The sequence below is a fragment of the Chiloscyllium plagiosum genome, chromosome 27 (assembly GCF_004010195.1).
Source record: "Chiloscyllium plagiosum isolate BGI_BamShark_2017 chromosome 27, ASM401019v2, whole genome shotgun sequence".
Taxonomy (NCBI): Eukaryota; Metazoa; Chordata; class Chondrichthyes; order Orectolobiformes; family Hemiscylliidae; genus Chiloscyllium; species Chiloscyllium plagiosum.
Window position 1 is genome coordinate 1,054,528 of NC_057736.1, and position 16,451 is coordinate 1,070,978.

At 42.6% G+C, this 16,451-nt stretch overlaps 1 protein-coding gene across 1 annotated transcript in view; it reads left to right on the plus strand.

The window, feature by feature from the left end:
* The window catches only part of LOC122563459 (doublecortin domain-containing protein 2-like), a 51,347-nt gene extending 35,759 nt beyond the window's left edge, over nucleotides 1-15,588 (plus strand). Inside the window, exons 8-10 of the mRNA XM_043717205.1 lie at nucleotides 2,674-2,777; nucleotides 6,861-6,924; nucleotides 15,371-15,588. Of these exons, the coding sequence (XP_043573140.1) occupies nucleotides 2,674-2,777; nucleotides 6,861-6,920 (164 nt within the window). The 3' untranslated portion in view covers nucleotides 6,921-6,924; nucleotides 15,371-15,588. The remainder of the gene's footprint in view (nucleotides 1-2,673; nucleotides 2,778-6,860; nucleotides 6,925-15,370) is intronic.
* The last annotated feature ends 863 nt before the right edge of the window (nucleotides 15,589-16,451 follow it).

The following is a 16,451-nucleotide window of genomic DNA, read 5'->3' on the forward strand; positions in this document are numbered from 1 at the left end:
ACACACCCCCACACACACACCCACACACACACACACCCACACACCAAGTTGTCTCACTCATTCACAGTCCCATACACACCTGCACATTCATGGAAACACATATTCACAGTCATACACATTTTCTCATTTCCACTCCCACACACACTCTCTCACTCACACATTCTCGCTCAACACACTCTCTCACACATGTCTGGCTCAAATCAAGGTCTGAAGCCCCTTCTGTGTTGGAAATAACCACTGCCCACCATTTTTTTCCAAGTTGGTTGGGTACTAGTAAATGACCAGAGCGTAAACCTGCCATTCAATTAAAGCAGTGGGCCAATAGGAGGCTCTGGAGAATAGCTGTATCTCTCTGACCAAGGAGCCGTTAGTGTCTGGTTCAACACCGTGCCCCCTCACACCATAAGGAGGATGAAGTCAAGAACTGAATCAGGAGGCAGCCGGCCTGAGTACCGGCCTATCTACCCATTGCTAGGACGCTGCCTCCAGGCAGTTACCCTTTCAAAGGCTGCTTCGGGGAGGATGAGATTAGAGTGGTGCTGGAGTAGCACAGCAGATCAGGCAGCATCCGAGGAGCAGGAAAATCGCCGAAAGGCTTTTGCCCAAACGTCAATTTTCCTGCTCCTCGGATGCTGCCTGACCTGCTGTGCTTTTCCAGCACCACTCTGATCTTGACTCTGATCTCCAACATCTGCAATACTCACTTTCGCCTGCTTTGGGGAGGTGGGGGGGGCGCACAATTGCTAGCTGGAAAATCTCAGGTATTCTCCAAAATAGATCCGTGACAAGCCGACCCAGCTATACCTGCTCGCTATCACCCAGGTGTGATTGACTCACCCCCTTCCTTGTCCTTCCTCTGGTATAACAGCCATGGGAGACAGTCTCCCAACATCATGGACTGATCTTTACAGACCCATCCGTCTCCCTGCCCTCCCATTGAGTCATAAACGGTTATGGACTCAGTGACCATTTTATGGAACACCTTCGCTGTGTCTGTAGGAACAAGCCTGACCTTCCAGTTGCTTACCATTTCAATAATTCACCATGCTCTCCCACTAACATCTCTATCCTGGGCCTGATGTAATGTTCAAATGAAGCACAACACAAGTTCAAGAAACTGTACCTCCACTGAGGCTCTTAACAGCCTTGAAGGGTCAACATTATATTGCACAAGTTCGGAGGCTGACTACTTTACATCTGGTCTCTATTTTTATTACATTCCCTCCACCGTGACCCCACCCCAACTTTGCTGTGGTTGTGCTTTGTTTACTTTGCTCTCTGTACGGAAGACCCAATGTCTCTCTTTCACACCTCGAGGTACACCCATGTTCCATCTCTTATTGTCATTCTCCACCCCTAACAACCTCTTGGTCTCATACACCGGGACCTCGATGTCATCTGTTCCCGTCACCCCTCCTCCACCTCAATCAAAAATATTTAATACAAATTCCGACTCCTTTCACTCCTGAAGAAGTCGTACCGGACTCAAAAATGTTGTTTCCACACCTGCTGAATTTCTCTGGTAACTTTTGTGTTCATCTGACTAGCCATGTGTTTGAAGACCCTTAGGTCCATCAGGAAAGCAGGTGCTACCAGCCTACACTTCCAACAAAGCATCAGGATCATTTCCCAGAGCAATTTTAATTTACTTGAGTTCTTTCCTCCTTTCCACTTCTTGATTTTCATCTACTTCTGGGATCCATCCTATTTCCTCCAGTGAAAATTGATGCAAAATACCTGTTCAAATTCATCTGCCATCTCCTTATTTTCCATTATTAATTATCTCATACCAACAACCGCCTGATGAAGAGGTAGTGCCTGGAAAGCTAGTGCTTCCAATTAAACCTGTTGGACTATAACCTGGTGTTGGGTGGATTTTAACTTTGTACATCCCAGCCCAACACCGGCATCTCCAAATCATCACTTCCTTTAGGAACAGTTCTCATTTTTGTTAACTTATCTAAACATCGAAAGAAACTCTTTTATATATGAAAATGAAAGACTGTATGTTTAATGTAGCAATTGCTCAACTTTGAATATGATTTTAATCTGTTTTTATTAATTCCTTAGAAATACTTTTAAAAACTGATTGTTAATCAAGTTATTGATTGAGGAACATGAGAAACTCCAGAATTATTTTCTCAGTTCTTAACTGGATCAGATCTTACCTGAATCAGATAATGTTAAGTTGTTTTAAAAATCTTTTGACCATCTGCAATGTTTTGTTGGTGATGGAGGAACAGCAAAGACAAGAAGCCTTTCACACAGTATAGTGCTTTATCTCATCACAACAGCTCCAGAAACGTCACACAACAACTCGGTTGTACATTGCCTATTGGACAGAAGCAGCGGGGGATGGTGCATCCACATGTAAAAGCCTCAACAATCACTTTATTCCTAGTCGAGTCGGATTTAAGTCTATCTGGAATCTACCTCAAATGTTCCAGTCGATGTTGTTAACATAGTTTGGCACCAGTCAGTTCACCATTTCGTGAGATGATTCAGCAGGTTAGAGGTTTCAGAGGAATTGCTAATGTTGAGCTACACTCCAGCGGTTTTACTGATGAGCTAGCTAGGACAATGTTCCTTGCAATGTGCATGTTAATTGAGATACTGTCATTTTTTTATTTCATTGACTGCTGCAGTCAATTTAATCATCTTTCTATCCATCAGACAAAAGGAGTGTTTTTAAAGTCACTGAGAAACGAGCTGAGCTGCAAGGAGCTCAGGAGATTCCTGATGATGAAAATACCAAGGTGGAACTGCCAATTGATAAGGTGAGAAATTATTTTAACTGCAATGTTACTCCAGGTTAATTTTCAATTTCAGCCTCACTGTGAGCACAGTTCCTTCTCTGTGGGTTTGACAGATGGGAGTAACTTGAGGGGCAGATTTTCCTGTAACCAATGTATGTTCAAGTGGAATAAACGTGCAATGTTAGGCTGCATTTCTGCTTGCTCATAGAGACACCGGTCGGCTGACAAATGCTGAGTGTGATTTTTATTTGCAGGAGAATCAGTTCCTTTCAGTCTTCCCAACTCTATGTCATATCCTGTGGCTGTTTGATTGGGTAAAAATGCATCAAAACTCCCGCTCTGCACTGGATCTCGATTGTGAGGACCTCTGGAAATTGAGTGCAATTCCTCACATTATTGTTGTGTGCTGGAGTGGCTGTTTGAAAATCCCAATACAACCCTTTCCTCTGTGCAGCTGTCACATTCACATCCAGCTGTGCAGTCAAGAACACTCTGGAAAGCAAGTGTTCAATGTTTGATATCTTCAGATGTCACTGTTAGATGCTATATAGTAAGTGTTTTATCATAGGGCTTTCAAATATAAGTTGATTCTTATACTGACCAGCATCACTAATTTTTCTAATATCTTACAGTACTTTTCCCAATGGAGAAAGTAGCACCAGCCATTCAAAGCTGAAGGAAGTTATGCTGGAAACATTGCTATCATACACTGGGATGTAAATTCCAGTTTGCTGTTGAATTTAAAAGCAAAACTAAGTATCTGCACACTTCCCTGCACCCCTCTCCCCACCCCCACCCCCATCCTGCCCACTCAGTATCGGGTCATGTGCTTTGAAATCAAAATATAATTGTATTGGTTCTTTCAAATTCTGGACAGATGGGTGCGAATGGTTTAGTTTGATAGCTGTAACTATTAGGAATGCTTGCCTTAATTTAAAAGCTGTATTTATATACATTCAGCAGGTGATCTGTTGACACAGCCACTCATGGGAACAAAATACTTAAAGAGGTTGTAACAACATAGTTTGCCTTTGATGTGCTTCTAAATACATTTTTATTCATTTGTACAACTTAATGGACCAGTTAACACATTGTGCTTTTCTCTATAGGTATACAGTTTGCAAGGCTAAGAGGAATGTCCATCCAAGGGACTTTGATGGTTGGGATGTTCCCTAGTTTGTATCAATATAAAATAGCCCCTAAGCTTGTATCAATATAAAATAGCCCCTAAGCCTCAGTGAAAGGAGTTACATTCAAAAAGGAAAAGCTAAATTTGAATTTGAATTAGCAAACTAAAATTGGATTCGCTGGGAACTTATCTCCATAAATTTCCTGTTACTGATGATATGCCATATATTCAAGAAATAGTCACTTTGTGGGTGGCACGGTAGCACAGTGGTTAGCACTGCTGCCTCACAGCGCCGGAGACCCGGGTTCAATTCCCGCCTCAGGCGACTGACTGTGTGGAGTTTGCACGTTCTCCCCATGTCTGCGTGGGTTTCCTCCGGGTGCTCCGGTTTCCTCCCACAGTCCAAAGATAAATTGGCCATGCTAAATTGCCCATAGTGTTAGGTAAGTGGTAAATGTAGGGGTATGGGTGGGTTGCGTTTCCACACAGTAATGTAATCTAATCTAATCTAAAGAGTATAAAGTGAAATTTAATCCAGGGTCTAGATTAGAGTGGTGCTGGAAAAGCACAGCAGGTCAGGCAGCATCTGACGAGCAGGAAAGTCGATGTTTCGGGCAAAAGCCCTTCATCAGGAAATCCTGTGAAATTTAATCCAGCCTATCATCCTACGAAGTGGGGATACAGGCCCTCAAATTATACAGGAAACCACAAATCAATCTGGCAACAGCAAGAAAGCCTCCCACATTTATATCTGAGGCAATAAATTCAGGCCAGCATTCCTAATAGACACAGCTAGCTACCAAAGTATTACATCTACCTGCCCAGAAATTTGAAGGAATCAATTGAACTACATTTCGCTCTCAAAGCAGATCACTTGACATTGACTGGAAGGGTGCAGGTGCTTAAAGCTTTTTTGTCCATTAGCAGGAGAATTTAAATCCTGGCCCAAAATATGATAGGAATATTGCTCAGTTGCCTTTTTCCAGTTTTGAAAATATTGTGGCACTTCTTCCATTGGGAGAAGAACTGTAATTTACATGAATAAATCCATGAAGCCAGACAGTCTAAGGATCAACTTACCATCTCAGAGCAAGACATCAATTAGCAAACCACTGAACAGCAGCTCCGGCTGAATACAAGGAAAGTTTGCAGTGACTCACTGATTAATTGGGAGTCACATGGCTTTCTGCAACTCCTAATGGCTGTTCAGCAAAGCTTGCCTGGTGGTCTGCCTGGAGTCTGTAAGGAGATGTGGCCGGATTGGAAGTGGATGTTTGCGGGGAGCACATTCACATGCACTCAATACATGATCGAGGGACACCGTATCCAGTGTGGCTGAATATCATTTCCTGCCTTGCCTGTTGATTGGGGAAGATTGGCACCTCCAGGTAATGCCACTGGACCAGTCATCCAGGCTAATATTCTAGGGCCATGATTTCAAATCCCACCATGACCCTGACATCTCACAGAACAAAGATGTGCAGGAAGGGGTGGATTGGCCATGGGAAATGCAGGGTTACAGGGGTGGGTCTGGGTGGGATGCTCTTCAGAGGGTCAGTGTGGACTCAGTGGGCCAAATGGCCTGCTTTCACACAGTAGGGGTTCTGTGATATTATGATTCTCTGATGACATCCAATGAGATTTAAACTGAGTGAATTAAAAATACTGAAATCAAAAGCTTACCCTCAGAAATGGTGATTGTGAAATTACCACTGATTTACTGTCATAAAATCATTCCTTTGAATCATTTCATTTTAGTGAAGGAACTTTGCCATCTTTACCTGCTCTGGCCTCTATGTGACTTCAGACCCAAAGGACTGTGGATGACACATCACTGCCTTCTGAAAGTGTCTAGAGAGCCACAAGGTTCAAGGGCAATTAGGGACGAATACCAAATGCTAGCCTTGCTGATGATACTCACCTCAAAACCACAACCACTGTGCCCCTCACTCTGTGGTGACCCCCTCCCTGTGGCTCCTATGCTGCCAGCCTAACCTGTGCCCAGGAAGTCCCTGGTGAAGTCTCCATGCTGGGGTGGGGTACTGCCTTCAATGGAGTCTAGCAGAATGTAAATCTCATCAAGCATTTCCCAGGGAAGCAGCATGGGTCAGCATGCTCTTCCAGCTGATGGGCAACTCCCTTATTGTCCACATTAAATCCTGGCCACAATGCACGCTGGACTCTCAGGTTAATAGAACATAGAACAATACAATGCAGAACAGGCCCTTCGGCCCTCGATGTTGCGCCGACCTGTGAACTATTCTCAGCTCATCCCCCTACACTATCCCATAATCATCCATGTATCAAATCCCCCCTTTGCCTTCTTCTTTCCAATGAGAACAGACCCAGGTCTCTCAGCCTTTCCTCATAAAACCTTCCCTCTAGACCAGGCAACATCCTGGTAAATCTCCTCTGCACCTTTTCCAATGCTTCCACATCTTTCCTGAAATATGGGGACCAGAACTGTACGCAATATTCCAAGTGTGGTCGCACCAGCATTTTGTATAGTTGTATAACGGGATGACCTCAGAGAAGAGAACGAAACAGCAAGAAGAAGCTTTTTTACTTCAACAATGGATTCTCTGTGAATCTCAGTCTGACTCTGTGCCTACAAGCCCACACTGCTTCACCTTCCCACTGCGTTGCTTCCAGACATCCTAGATATTAATACTTCAATTTATTTTCGTAACTGAGTCTAAATTAAATTGACAGAAAACAATTTACAACCAAAGCATTATCAAAACAAAACACCTGCAAGTTCTACCAACATGTCACTCTGCCCGGAGGCTCTGGATATTAGGTGCATTTAGAAATTCATGTTTGTAACCAAAGTAATTGAAGGAAATTATGTCTGACTTCAGATTATTCCTGAATGTGTGATTTTATTTAATTTTGTGAGGAGATGAATGCTCCGAATGTAAAGGTTATAGGAATAAAGTGGATTATATTCAGAAGATCACTTTGATATTTTGCAGAGAGTAGCTGAAACTGTGGAAGATGAAGTGATTCCTGAAGAGGAGACAATATCATGTTGAAGAGGTAACAGCATCAACTACAGATTGTTACACACTTTAGACATTGCATTGTGTGATAACCCTTCACCTCTTCGAAAAGCAGTAACGAAAGCTCCACAACATACTCCTGCTATGTCATGTTCATGACCATAAACACTGTCCAGACTGAGCAGCAAGACTCCAGGCTGTATTTATGGGGATTGTGCTGAGTGAATTCATCTCAGCTGAGTCAACAATCAGGATTCCACAATTCGCCCCAGGAAGAGAAAGTTCACTGCTCCAAGTTGCTAATCAAGAGTCAATGTGGGAAGGCTGAGTGTGTCAACTGAACGCGAGAATCCAGAGCAGGACTGGGAACAGGATCAGACCCAACTGTAACGCAAGTGGTTAAATATTCACTAGCAAAGCTTAAATGTGGAGAATGAATATTTGGACAATGTGGTGGAATTAAGTTATCAATCATAACAGTCTAATCCTTTGAGTTAATGCCTTTGCAGAAAATAACAGATAATTGAGAGAAAGTAAATTTGAGTTTCCAAATTAATAAACAACATTATTATTTCAGTGAATCCCTTTCACTCTCCCTATCTCACTGTTAACAATAGATTCAACTTGATGACTGTGTCAGCTCACAATAAACATTTCAGCCTTCAAATGAAAACTATTTTCTTGCCCTTTATTCTCACAAACTTTTTCCAAGCCTCAGCTCTGAAGTTGACTGAACCCAGCTGCTTTGACTGAACTGGACTCTCTGAGACAAAGTCAGTCTTCAGCATTAGCGGGGGAGGGAGAGTGGGGAGGGGGAGACTGTGACAGTAACACAGCACCAACCGCCACATCCCCAGCCTGTGTGTCACTCCAATATCTGCCTGAAATGATTTGTAGAAATAAACCAAGTATCTGCATAAAATCACAAAGAATGACACAAGGGCGTGTGCAGTCGACGTCATAACTATAATTTCACTTTCCCGGTGAGCAGCTGTCTGGCCTGTTCATTGCTGCACGTTATTCCACTCCCTTCAGCTCACAGTATCTCAGTCTGCACTGTCCTCACTACAACTGGGTTCAACTCTCGAGGAGCAGGAAAATCGACTTTTCAGGCAAAATCCCTTTCCTGATGAAGGGCTTTTGCCTGAAACATTGATTTTCCTGCTCCTCGGATGCTGCCTGACCTGCTGTGCTTTTCCAGCAGCACTCTAATCTTGACTCTAATCTCCAGCATCTGCAGTACCCACTTCTGCTCTGTGTTCAACTCTCTGCCATCCTATAACCCCATACACTGCTATTCCTTCTTGATGTACACATCCTCAAAGAGCTTCATCTATGGACACCTGAATTGGTGTTATAGTGGACAGTGAAGAAAGCTATCTCACCTTGATCAGTTTGGCCAATGAGCCGAGGAGTGGCAGATAAAGTGTAATTTAGATAAATTTGAGGTGCTGCATTTTGGTGAAGCAAATGGGGCATTGCAGTGGCTCAGTGGTTAGCACTGCTGCCTCACAGCGCCAGTGACCTGGGTTAAGTTCCACCCTCAGGCGACTGTGTGTGTGGAGTTTGCACATTCTCCCCGTGTCTGCGCGGGTTTTCTCTGGGTTCTCCGGTTTCCTCCCACAATCCAAAGACATGCAGGTTAGGTGAATTGGCCATGCTAAATTGCCCATCATGTGGGTTATTAGTCAGGGGTAAGTATAGGGTAGAGGGAATGGGTTACTCTTTGGAGGGTCAGTGTGGACTTGATGGGCCAAAAGGCCTGTTTCCACACTGTAAGGATTCTAATTCTAATTCTAATTCTCCCCATGTCTGCGTGGGTTTCCTTCGGGTGCTCTGGTTTCCTCCCACAGTCCAAATACGTACAACTTAGGTGGACTGGCCATGGGAAATGCAGAGTTACAGAAATAGGGTAGGAAGATGGGTCAGGGTGGGATGATCTTTGGAGGATTGGTGTGGAATTGATAGCCTGCTTCCACACTGTAGGAATTCTATGAAAATTAAAAACTTAATGGAAAGGCCATGGGGGGTGTTGCTGAACAAAGAGACCTTGGAGTTCAGGTCCATAGTTCCTTGAAAGTGGAATTGCAGGTACACAGGACAGTGAAGAAGATGTTTGGTATGCTTGCCTTTATTGGTCAGTGCATTGAATATAGAAGTTGGGAGGTCATCTTGCAGCTGTACAGGACATTGGTTAGGCCACTTTTGGAATACTGCATTAAATTCTCGTCCCTCTGCTATAGGAATGATATTGTTAAACTTGAAAGGGATCGGAAAGGATGTTGCCAGGGTGGGAGGGTTTGAGCGATAGGGAGACACTGAATAGGCTGGAGCTATTTTCCCTGGAGCATCTGAGGTAGAGGGGTAAATTAGAGTCATAGAGATGCACAGCATGAAAACAAACCCTTTGGTCCAACTCGTCCATACCGACCAGATATTCTAAATTAATCTGGTCCCATTTGCCAGCACTTGGCCCATATCCCTCTGAACTGCTCCTATTCATATCCCCATCCAGATGCCTTTTAAATGTTGTAATTGTACCAGTGTCCATCACTTCCTCTCACAGCTCATTCCATACATACACCACCTTCTGTGTGAAAACGTTGTCCCTTTTAAATCTTTCCCCTCTCACCCTAAACCTATGCCATCTAGTTTTAGACCCCCTTCCACCCCAGAGAAAATACTTTGTCTATTTACCCTATCCATGCCCTCCTATATTTTATAAACTTCTATAAGGTCACCCCTCAGCCTCTGATGCTCCAGGGAAAACAGCCCCAGCCTGTTCAGTCTCTCCCTATAGCTCAAACCCTCCAACCCTGGCAACATCCTTGTAAATCTTTTCTGAACCCTTTCAAGTTTCACCATGGCCTTCTGATAGGAAGGAGACCAGAATTGCACATAATATTTCAAAAGTATCCAAACCAATGTCCTGTACAGCTGCAACATAACCACCCAACTCTATACTCATAGCACACACATTCACACACACACACACTCTCACACTCACGCACACTCCCTCTCGCAAACACCACTAACACACATACATCCACACATACTGTCACACACACAACTGCATACACAAATACACACACAAATTATTAACACTCATACAGACAGTCAAGTACACTCTCAGACACACCATTCCCTCTCACATACAGATTGACACGCACACATGCAAATACACATACATGCGAACACACATACACTTGTCCAAAGAGGTCAGACATCTCTCATAAACAGAATATTATATACCTACACACTGCCTGGCTGCTCAACATAATATCTTCTTGTCACACTCCCCACACATTTTGTCCCAATTTTATCCCATTACAAATGCGTCCATGTATGTAATGGGATGTGCCTCAGTAAACGCGGAACACTCTGACAATACAATGCTGACTGCCAGATTCTAACAAATCACTCAAAATGTTTTATCTAAAATCTATGGCCCAAAACAGGACCAAGCACTACTTGCTGCTGTCTGTCCTCCACTGAAGCCAAAATAAAATTGATTTGATCATGTTTTCCTCAACACCTGAAATTTCTAATGAAAATGAATGTTTCACATTAACAACATTAACTGTATCTTTTCAAGCACCTCTTGTCATAATGTATTCATTGTCATTTTTTGATGTGAAGGCCTCAGTTCCTCACAAAAGCCTGGGTTTGAATTTGTAGATTGAGGCCAGATTGATGATCACTCTCTGGATTGTACAATCTCAGTGGGTTTGCTGTATGGACAACTAGCATTCAATCCTCTGGACAGGTGAACAATTTTATTCTGCTTTAATCAAGGTTCCCTGCAAAGATTTTGAGCATTATTTTAAAACAATCCAGAGTACAAATGACAAAATCAGTACTAAAGTGAAACTTAAAGAATGTTTTAAACAGTTTATGTGAGAGAACCAGCAGAGTGTTGGAACATTTGTCAGACACACAGTGAGCTGTAAAGAGTGCAGTCAGCTCAGCGACACACTGACTCAGTGCTGAGCTTGGATTCACTTTCACAGAATCACAGAATTGTTGGAGCGTTGGAGCACCATTGGCCCATCATGGCTTTTCAAATGAGCATCATGATCTAACACCAATCTCCTGCCTTCCTCCCATACCCCTGCACACCCTTTCCAGCCAGATAATTATCCAGTGCCCCGCTCGAATGCCTCTTGAAGCAGATATTGGGCAGAGTCATCTGAGGTACTGAAGAAGGCTCAATCAGTCCCAATTTGAAATGATCAGCTGCCACTAGAAACAAAAACAAAAGGGACCATGCACTCAAAACTTTAACTCCATTTTTCGCTCCACAGAGGCTGCTGGACCTGTTCAATTTCTCCAGCCATTTCTATTTTGTTCCAGATCTTTAGCATCTGCGGTTCTTTGTTTTATTCAAGCACTAATTACATGCTGGCAAGTAGTTTGCCAATCAGGGTTATGGAAAATCCAGCCACTTCTCCACACAACCCCATGTTTTAAAGAGGGTCATGGGGCTGTGGCAAAGGACTGAGTTTTCTGCCCCCTCTCAAACCATCTTTACTAATTGCAACAAAAACTGCCCAACTACTCATCAGCTGATTCCTTCGGTGAAGGGAGGCGACGGCTATCGTTTCCCTCCTCATTGTTGCTTTCACTTTTCAAAAAAAAATTGCATTTAAAAATTAACAGGCTCTAATGATCACATCTGGTTTTCACTTGTACAAACAATGTAAGCTGTCCAATTACTAGCAGTGTTGGGTTTGACTGGGTGCCTGTGAACTAGAAAGGTGCCAGTTATTAAGAGTTGAGACATGTAGCCCAGAAACAAAGGCACACATTGGAGGTTGCTTCCTTCTTGATATTTCCCAAAAAATACAAATGAATTGAATTTGGGAAACTCCAAATCCCACCTGTTTCATTGTTGACAATTCAAAGATAAACCATTTCTTACAGCTGTGTCAGAAAGAAAAAGAAAGAATGTATTTATATAGAGCCTGAAGCATCCTCGAGATTTTTCAATGTGCTTCAGAATCAATGATGTACTTTACTGTAATGCAGGGTGCAGAGCAATCCCACAAACAGCTAATGGGCTATATACAATTCATCACCGTGCTATTGAATGAGGCTACGGAATCTTTTTGGGATCATGTTCCATGTTAAAGGAAGCAAAGTGAGTTTAGACCTGTGCCATATTTTCCAGGTTTTAGTAGTTTATTTTCTCTCACTTTGTTGTTCTTGGTCCTCCTTCAAGCTTCCTGAAGCCTTCTATCATTTTAAGCCAGTCCTTAATGCTCAATGTTGTTCCTGCTGTGCCTATGGTTTAGTGGTGCTCTGGCATTCCTGGATGTGAGCCTGAATCTGTGGTGAGACTCACTGTCCGTGAAAGCCCACTGTTTGGTCAAGCTGACCAGTGAATGGTAGCATTGTGTGTAATGCAGGTTGCTGTGTGTGTGTTTTATAGGTGCTCAGCACCAAGCAGTTACCCTTAAAGGAACCTAGCTCATAGGAGAGCTCATTCCAGCTTCACTTTAACACAGCAAGCATTGGAGAGAGGGATTGTGATAGCGAGGAACATCATCAAACCAAGGTGGAAATTTTCTGATCCAAAACCTGCACATGTTACAATGTCACAAAATACCTGAGCGTTGCAGTTCGCAAGCAAAGTCTAGAAAGAAGCATCTAATAAAATTGGATTTTGATTCTGCCAGGCTTGATGATATCCCCTACTTAATGAAGTTGTTCATGTTATACAGCAGTGCATATTTTGACACACTATGGGTCATGTTTCAGGAAGTTTGCTGTAAATTATTAAATGGCTTGTTGGTCCGCAAACTTTCATTCCTTTATTACAACCTTTAACCACACTTTCTTGCTGACAATTATTGCTGTAAATTGATGTGTTCACATTTCCTGTTCAATTCTAATGTCAAATTGATCAACTCCAGCTGCAGCCCCTGATAACCAAGTGACTTTGTGGGAGTAAATTTCTGAACTCTCCCTATCCCGTCACAATCTTGTAAATAAAAATGTTTATTAACTGACCATGAGGAGCACTTTGGACAATTTGCTAGTCCCAAATGAAAAAAAAAATGCAACTACAGCTTTTCCAAAATGTCTGCTGAGTAAATGCAGCACAAGCTCCCCTTTCACCTTTTGGGCATGCGCCTGAGATTTCAGTGGCTTCCCTCCCTGATATTACAGCTAAAGGCCCAAAGGCTTTCCATGGACATTCTTCCCGCTTGGATTGGTTTGTTGTTCTGTGCTGGAAATAAAGAATAAAATCAGCTTGCCTCATCCCAGTCCCAACCTCTCCAAACTTTCCTCAGAGCTGAGGTTTCATATCCCTGGATCCATTACCCATGGGTCTTCTTCAATCCTTTCCTGAATAATTGTTTTAGAAGTTTCCCCAATACTGATGTTGGACTGACTGGTTGATAATTGCAGGGCCTAGCTTCGCAATCTTTTTTGAACAAGGGCATAATTATACAAGACCTACAGTGTGGAAACAGGCCCTTCAACATAATAAGTCCACACCAACACTCCAGAGAGTATCCCACTCAAACCCATTCCCCAACTCTATTACTCAACATTTCCCCTGGCTAATGCACACACCCTGAACACTATGGGCAATTCACCTAACCTGCACATCTTGGACTGTGGGAGGAAACCGGAGCATTCACTGGAAACCCATGCAGACACGGGTAGAATGTGCAAATTTAACATAGCCAGTTGCCCAAGGCTGGAATTGAAGTCAGGTCCCTGGTGCTGTGCTGTTAACCACTGAGCCACCATGCCACCCATGCTTGCAAATCTCCAAACCTCCATCTCCCAAATCCAGGGAATATTGAACAATTATTGCCAGAGCCTCTGCAATTTCCATTGTCACTTAATTTCATATTCTTGGATCGGGTCCCAGTGCCTGATCAATTTTAATTACCAACAGCTTATCCAATTTTCTACCTTATCAATTTTCAACCCTTGTGGTGACGGCATTTCCTCCTTTGTCTTCATCTGCCTCATACTTAAAGACAAATGAAAAGTATCACTTTATTCATACTTCTTGGCTCCATGGGTAAACTGCTTTTTTGGTTCCTAATCAGCCCTAATCCTTTTACTACTATTTTACAATTGCTGTCCTAATGGAAGACTTTGGGATTCGCCATTATGTCCACTGCCTGTCTTCTTTATAATCTCTCTTTGCTTCTATTATTTGCTTTCTCACCTCCAACACGTCTGTATATCAGCCCGGGTTCTCTGTTGTATTTACTCACTGACACCTGCGGTAAGCACACTTTACCTTCTTTAATTTAATTCCTACCTCCATGACAACCAAGAGTAGTTAATGTGACTGTTGCTCCCTTATGTGTTTGAGGAAATGATTTTCTTTAGCGTCTCAGTGTTTTATCGGTAGGTTATTCTTCTTTAGATGGTGGAGAGACATTGCCATACCATTCTTCCACACGCAGTTTCTCACAGACAGCCTCCACCGTTTTGTGCTTTTACTGTCAACAAGCTCTTGACATAAACTCCCTCCACCTTGGCATCTCTTTGATACTGCACTCTATTGCTAAGTTTTCCCATTTTATTATCAGTGTACCTGATAAAGTTGTGTTAGTAAACCACATCGTCAGATACTAATTCCTTAATAAGATCAAAATGTTTTGAATTAGTATTAGATAGGGCAGATGCAGGTAAGATGTTTCCTCTGGGTAGACAGTCTAGATCCGGAGACACCTTTTAAAAAAAGGGGGATGTCAATTAGGTTTGAGAAGTGGAGAAATTATTTTCCTTCGTACTTTAACTATCTTTCATTATGAACATTTGGAATTCTGAACCTCACAGCACTGTAGAAACTCAGTCTTTGAGTATGATTAAGGTACAGATTGATAGATTTCAATTGACCAGTAGTTATAGAGATGAGGTGGATAAAAGGTATTTAGATGTTCGAACACCCTTGGTTATGTTGAATGGCAGGGCAGCTGACTCGGGTTCCTATGTTCCCGTGTAGTCTCATTAGTAGCTGAGAAACATTACAGTTTGGGAATGTTTGTTGAGAGCTTGATTCTGTTGCCTGTGTGATTGAAAAGCTTGATGGCCTTCTCTCCTGTGACTGACCTGTGAGGGATAAGCAAAGGGTGTCCCTGGCGTCTCCACTAGCCGGTGGCTTCAGGGAGAGAGAAAGAGAATAAACTGGGGCCAAGAACAATCTCAAATTAAAAACAGTTCCGTTCATTTTTGTGTTTCTTTGTCTGTTTATTCATAGTTACCTCGCTCTTTGTCTTATTTTTATGTATCATCACCTCAACAAAGCGACCTGGCCAAATTGAAAATGTCACCCAGCTCAGGCTCAGCTGCACATACTGTTTGGAACAAGTGGCCAGGTCAAGCTTTGGGTTTAAACATCAATATTTCGCTCAAAAGTGAGAATGTTGCACTTTTTGTGGCATGGTGTTTATTGACTTTCATCTGCACTGCACATGGAGATGACCTTTAACTTCCTGTTTCCCTCTCAGGGTTTTAGAACCAAACCGCATCGAGGTCTTGGGGAGAAGCAGATGATTGAGATCAAGGTGAATGTTCACTGATGTGTGTGTGGATTGGCAGGACAACTCAGTCCATCCTCTTTGTTGGAACTCTATGACACGGAGCCACACACCATCTGCCTATTTTCCCATTGCAATCCTTCACAGAATGACCTGGGAATTCTTACTCTTTATTTCACCCACTGAAAAGGCTGCAAATAATAGACTTTTGTGAACACAGCCTGTTATTGTACTTTAATGAATAACAGTCACTTCACAACATTAGAATTTTAAATAAAATTAAACAAAAATATTTTGAATTAAACGATAATGAATGGAATGTGGTTTTCTGGAATGAAGGGTTGGGTTTTACGTTGCTTTGTCAGTGGGACAGCCTGAGTTTAAATCCATCAGGCTCCCTTTCTTAGAGATGGATTTTCACTTTGAGTAATGAAAATTAGGGGTTGTCTTGTTGCTGAGATCTATCTGAATAAATATTCAGCAGAAAACTGCCAGACTCCATGAATACCTGATCTCGTTTCACTATTTGTTCCTGGGGGAGGGTGGGTAGAATCAAACCATTGCCTCGATTTTCCACTTTTTGTGTTCTTAATCTCACACTGTGCTTCAATTCTATTGTAGAGCTGGAGAGGGAAGCAGGATAGAATCCTTGAGGTAGATACAGAACAGAGGAGACCACCTTGAGAGAAATGTATCATTTGGTATTGGAGATATATGTGAAAAGTGATTTTTGTTTTTTGGACTCGTTTTCTGCCATCATGTACAGCAGATTGAAATAAATAAAAATTATTAGAGGGTGAGTTGGACTTCCTTTGGGATTTGCTGTTAGAGATAAGGGTTACAAGGTGAAGTATTCATAGCAGAGTAGGGGGCACTTAGCTCACTCACTTTGGCTGCCACTCCACAGTGTAACAGGATGAGCAATGAAAGTGAACAATGAGCATTGATGAAGAGGTGGAATTCTCCCAGATACACAGTATATTTGATGGCACTCAGTGACCCAGATCTAACAAGGGGCTCAGCTGATGCATAATCTCAACAGCACGATCCT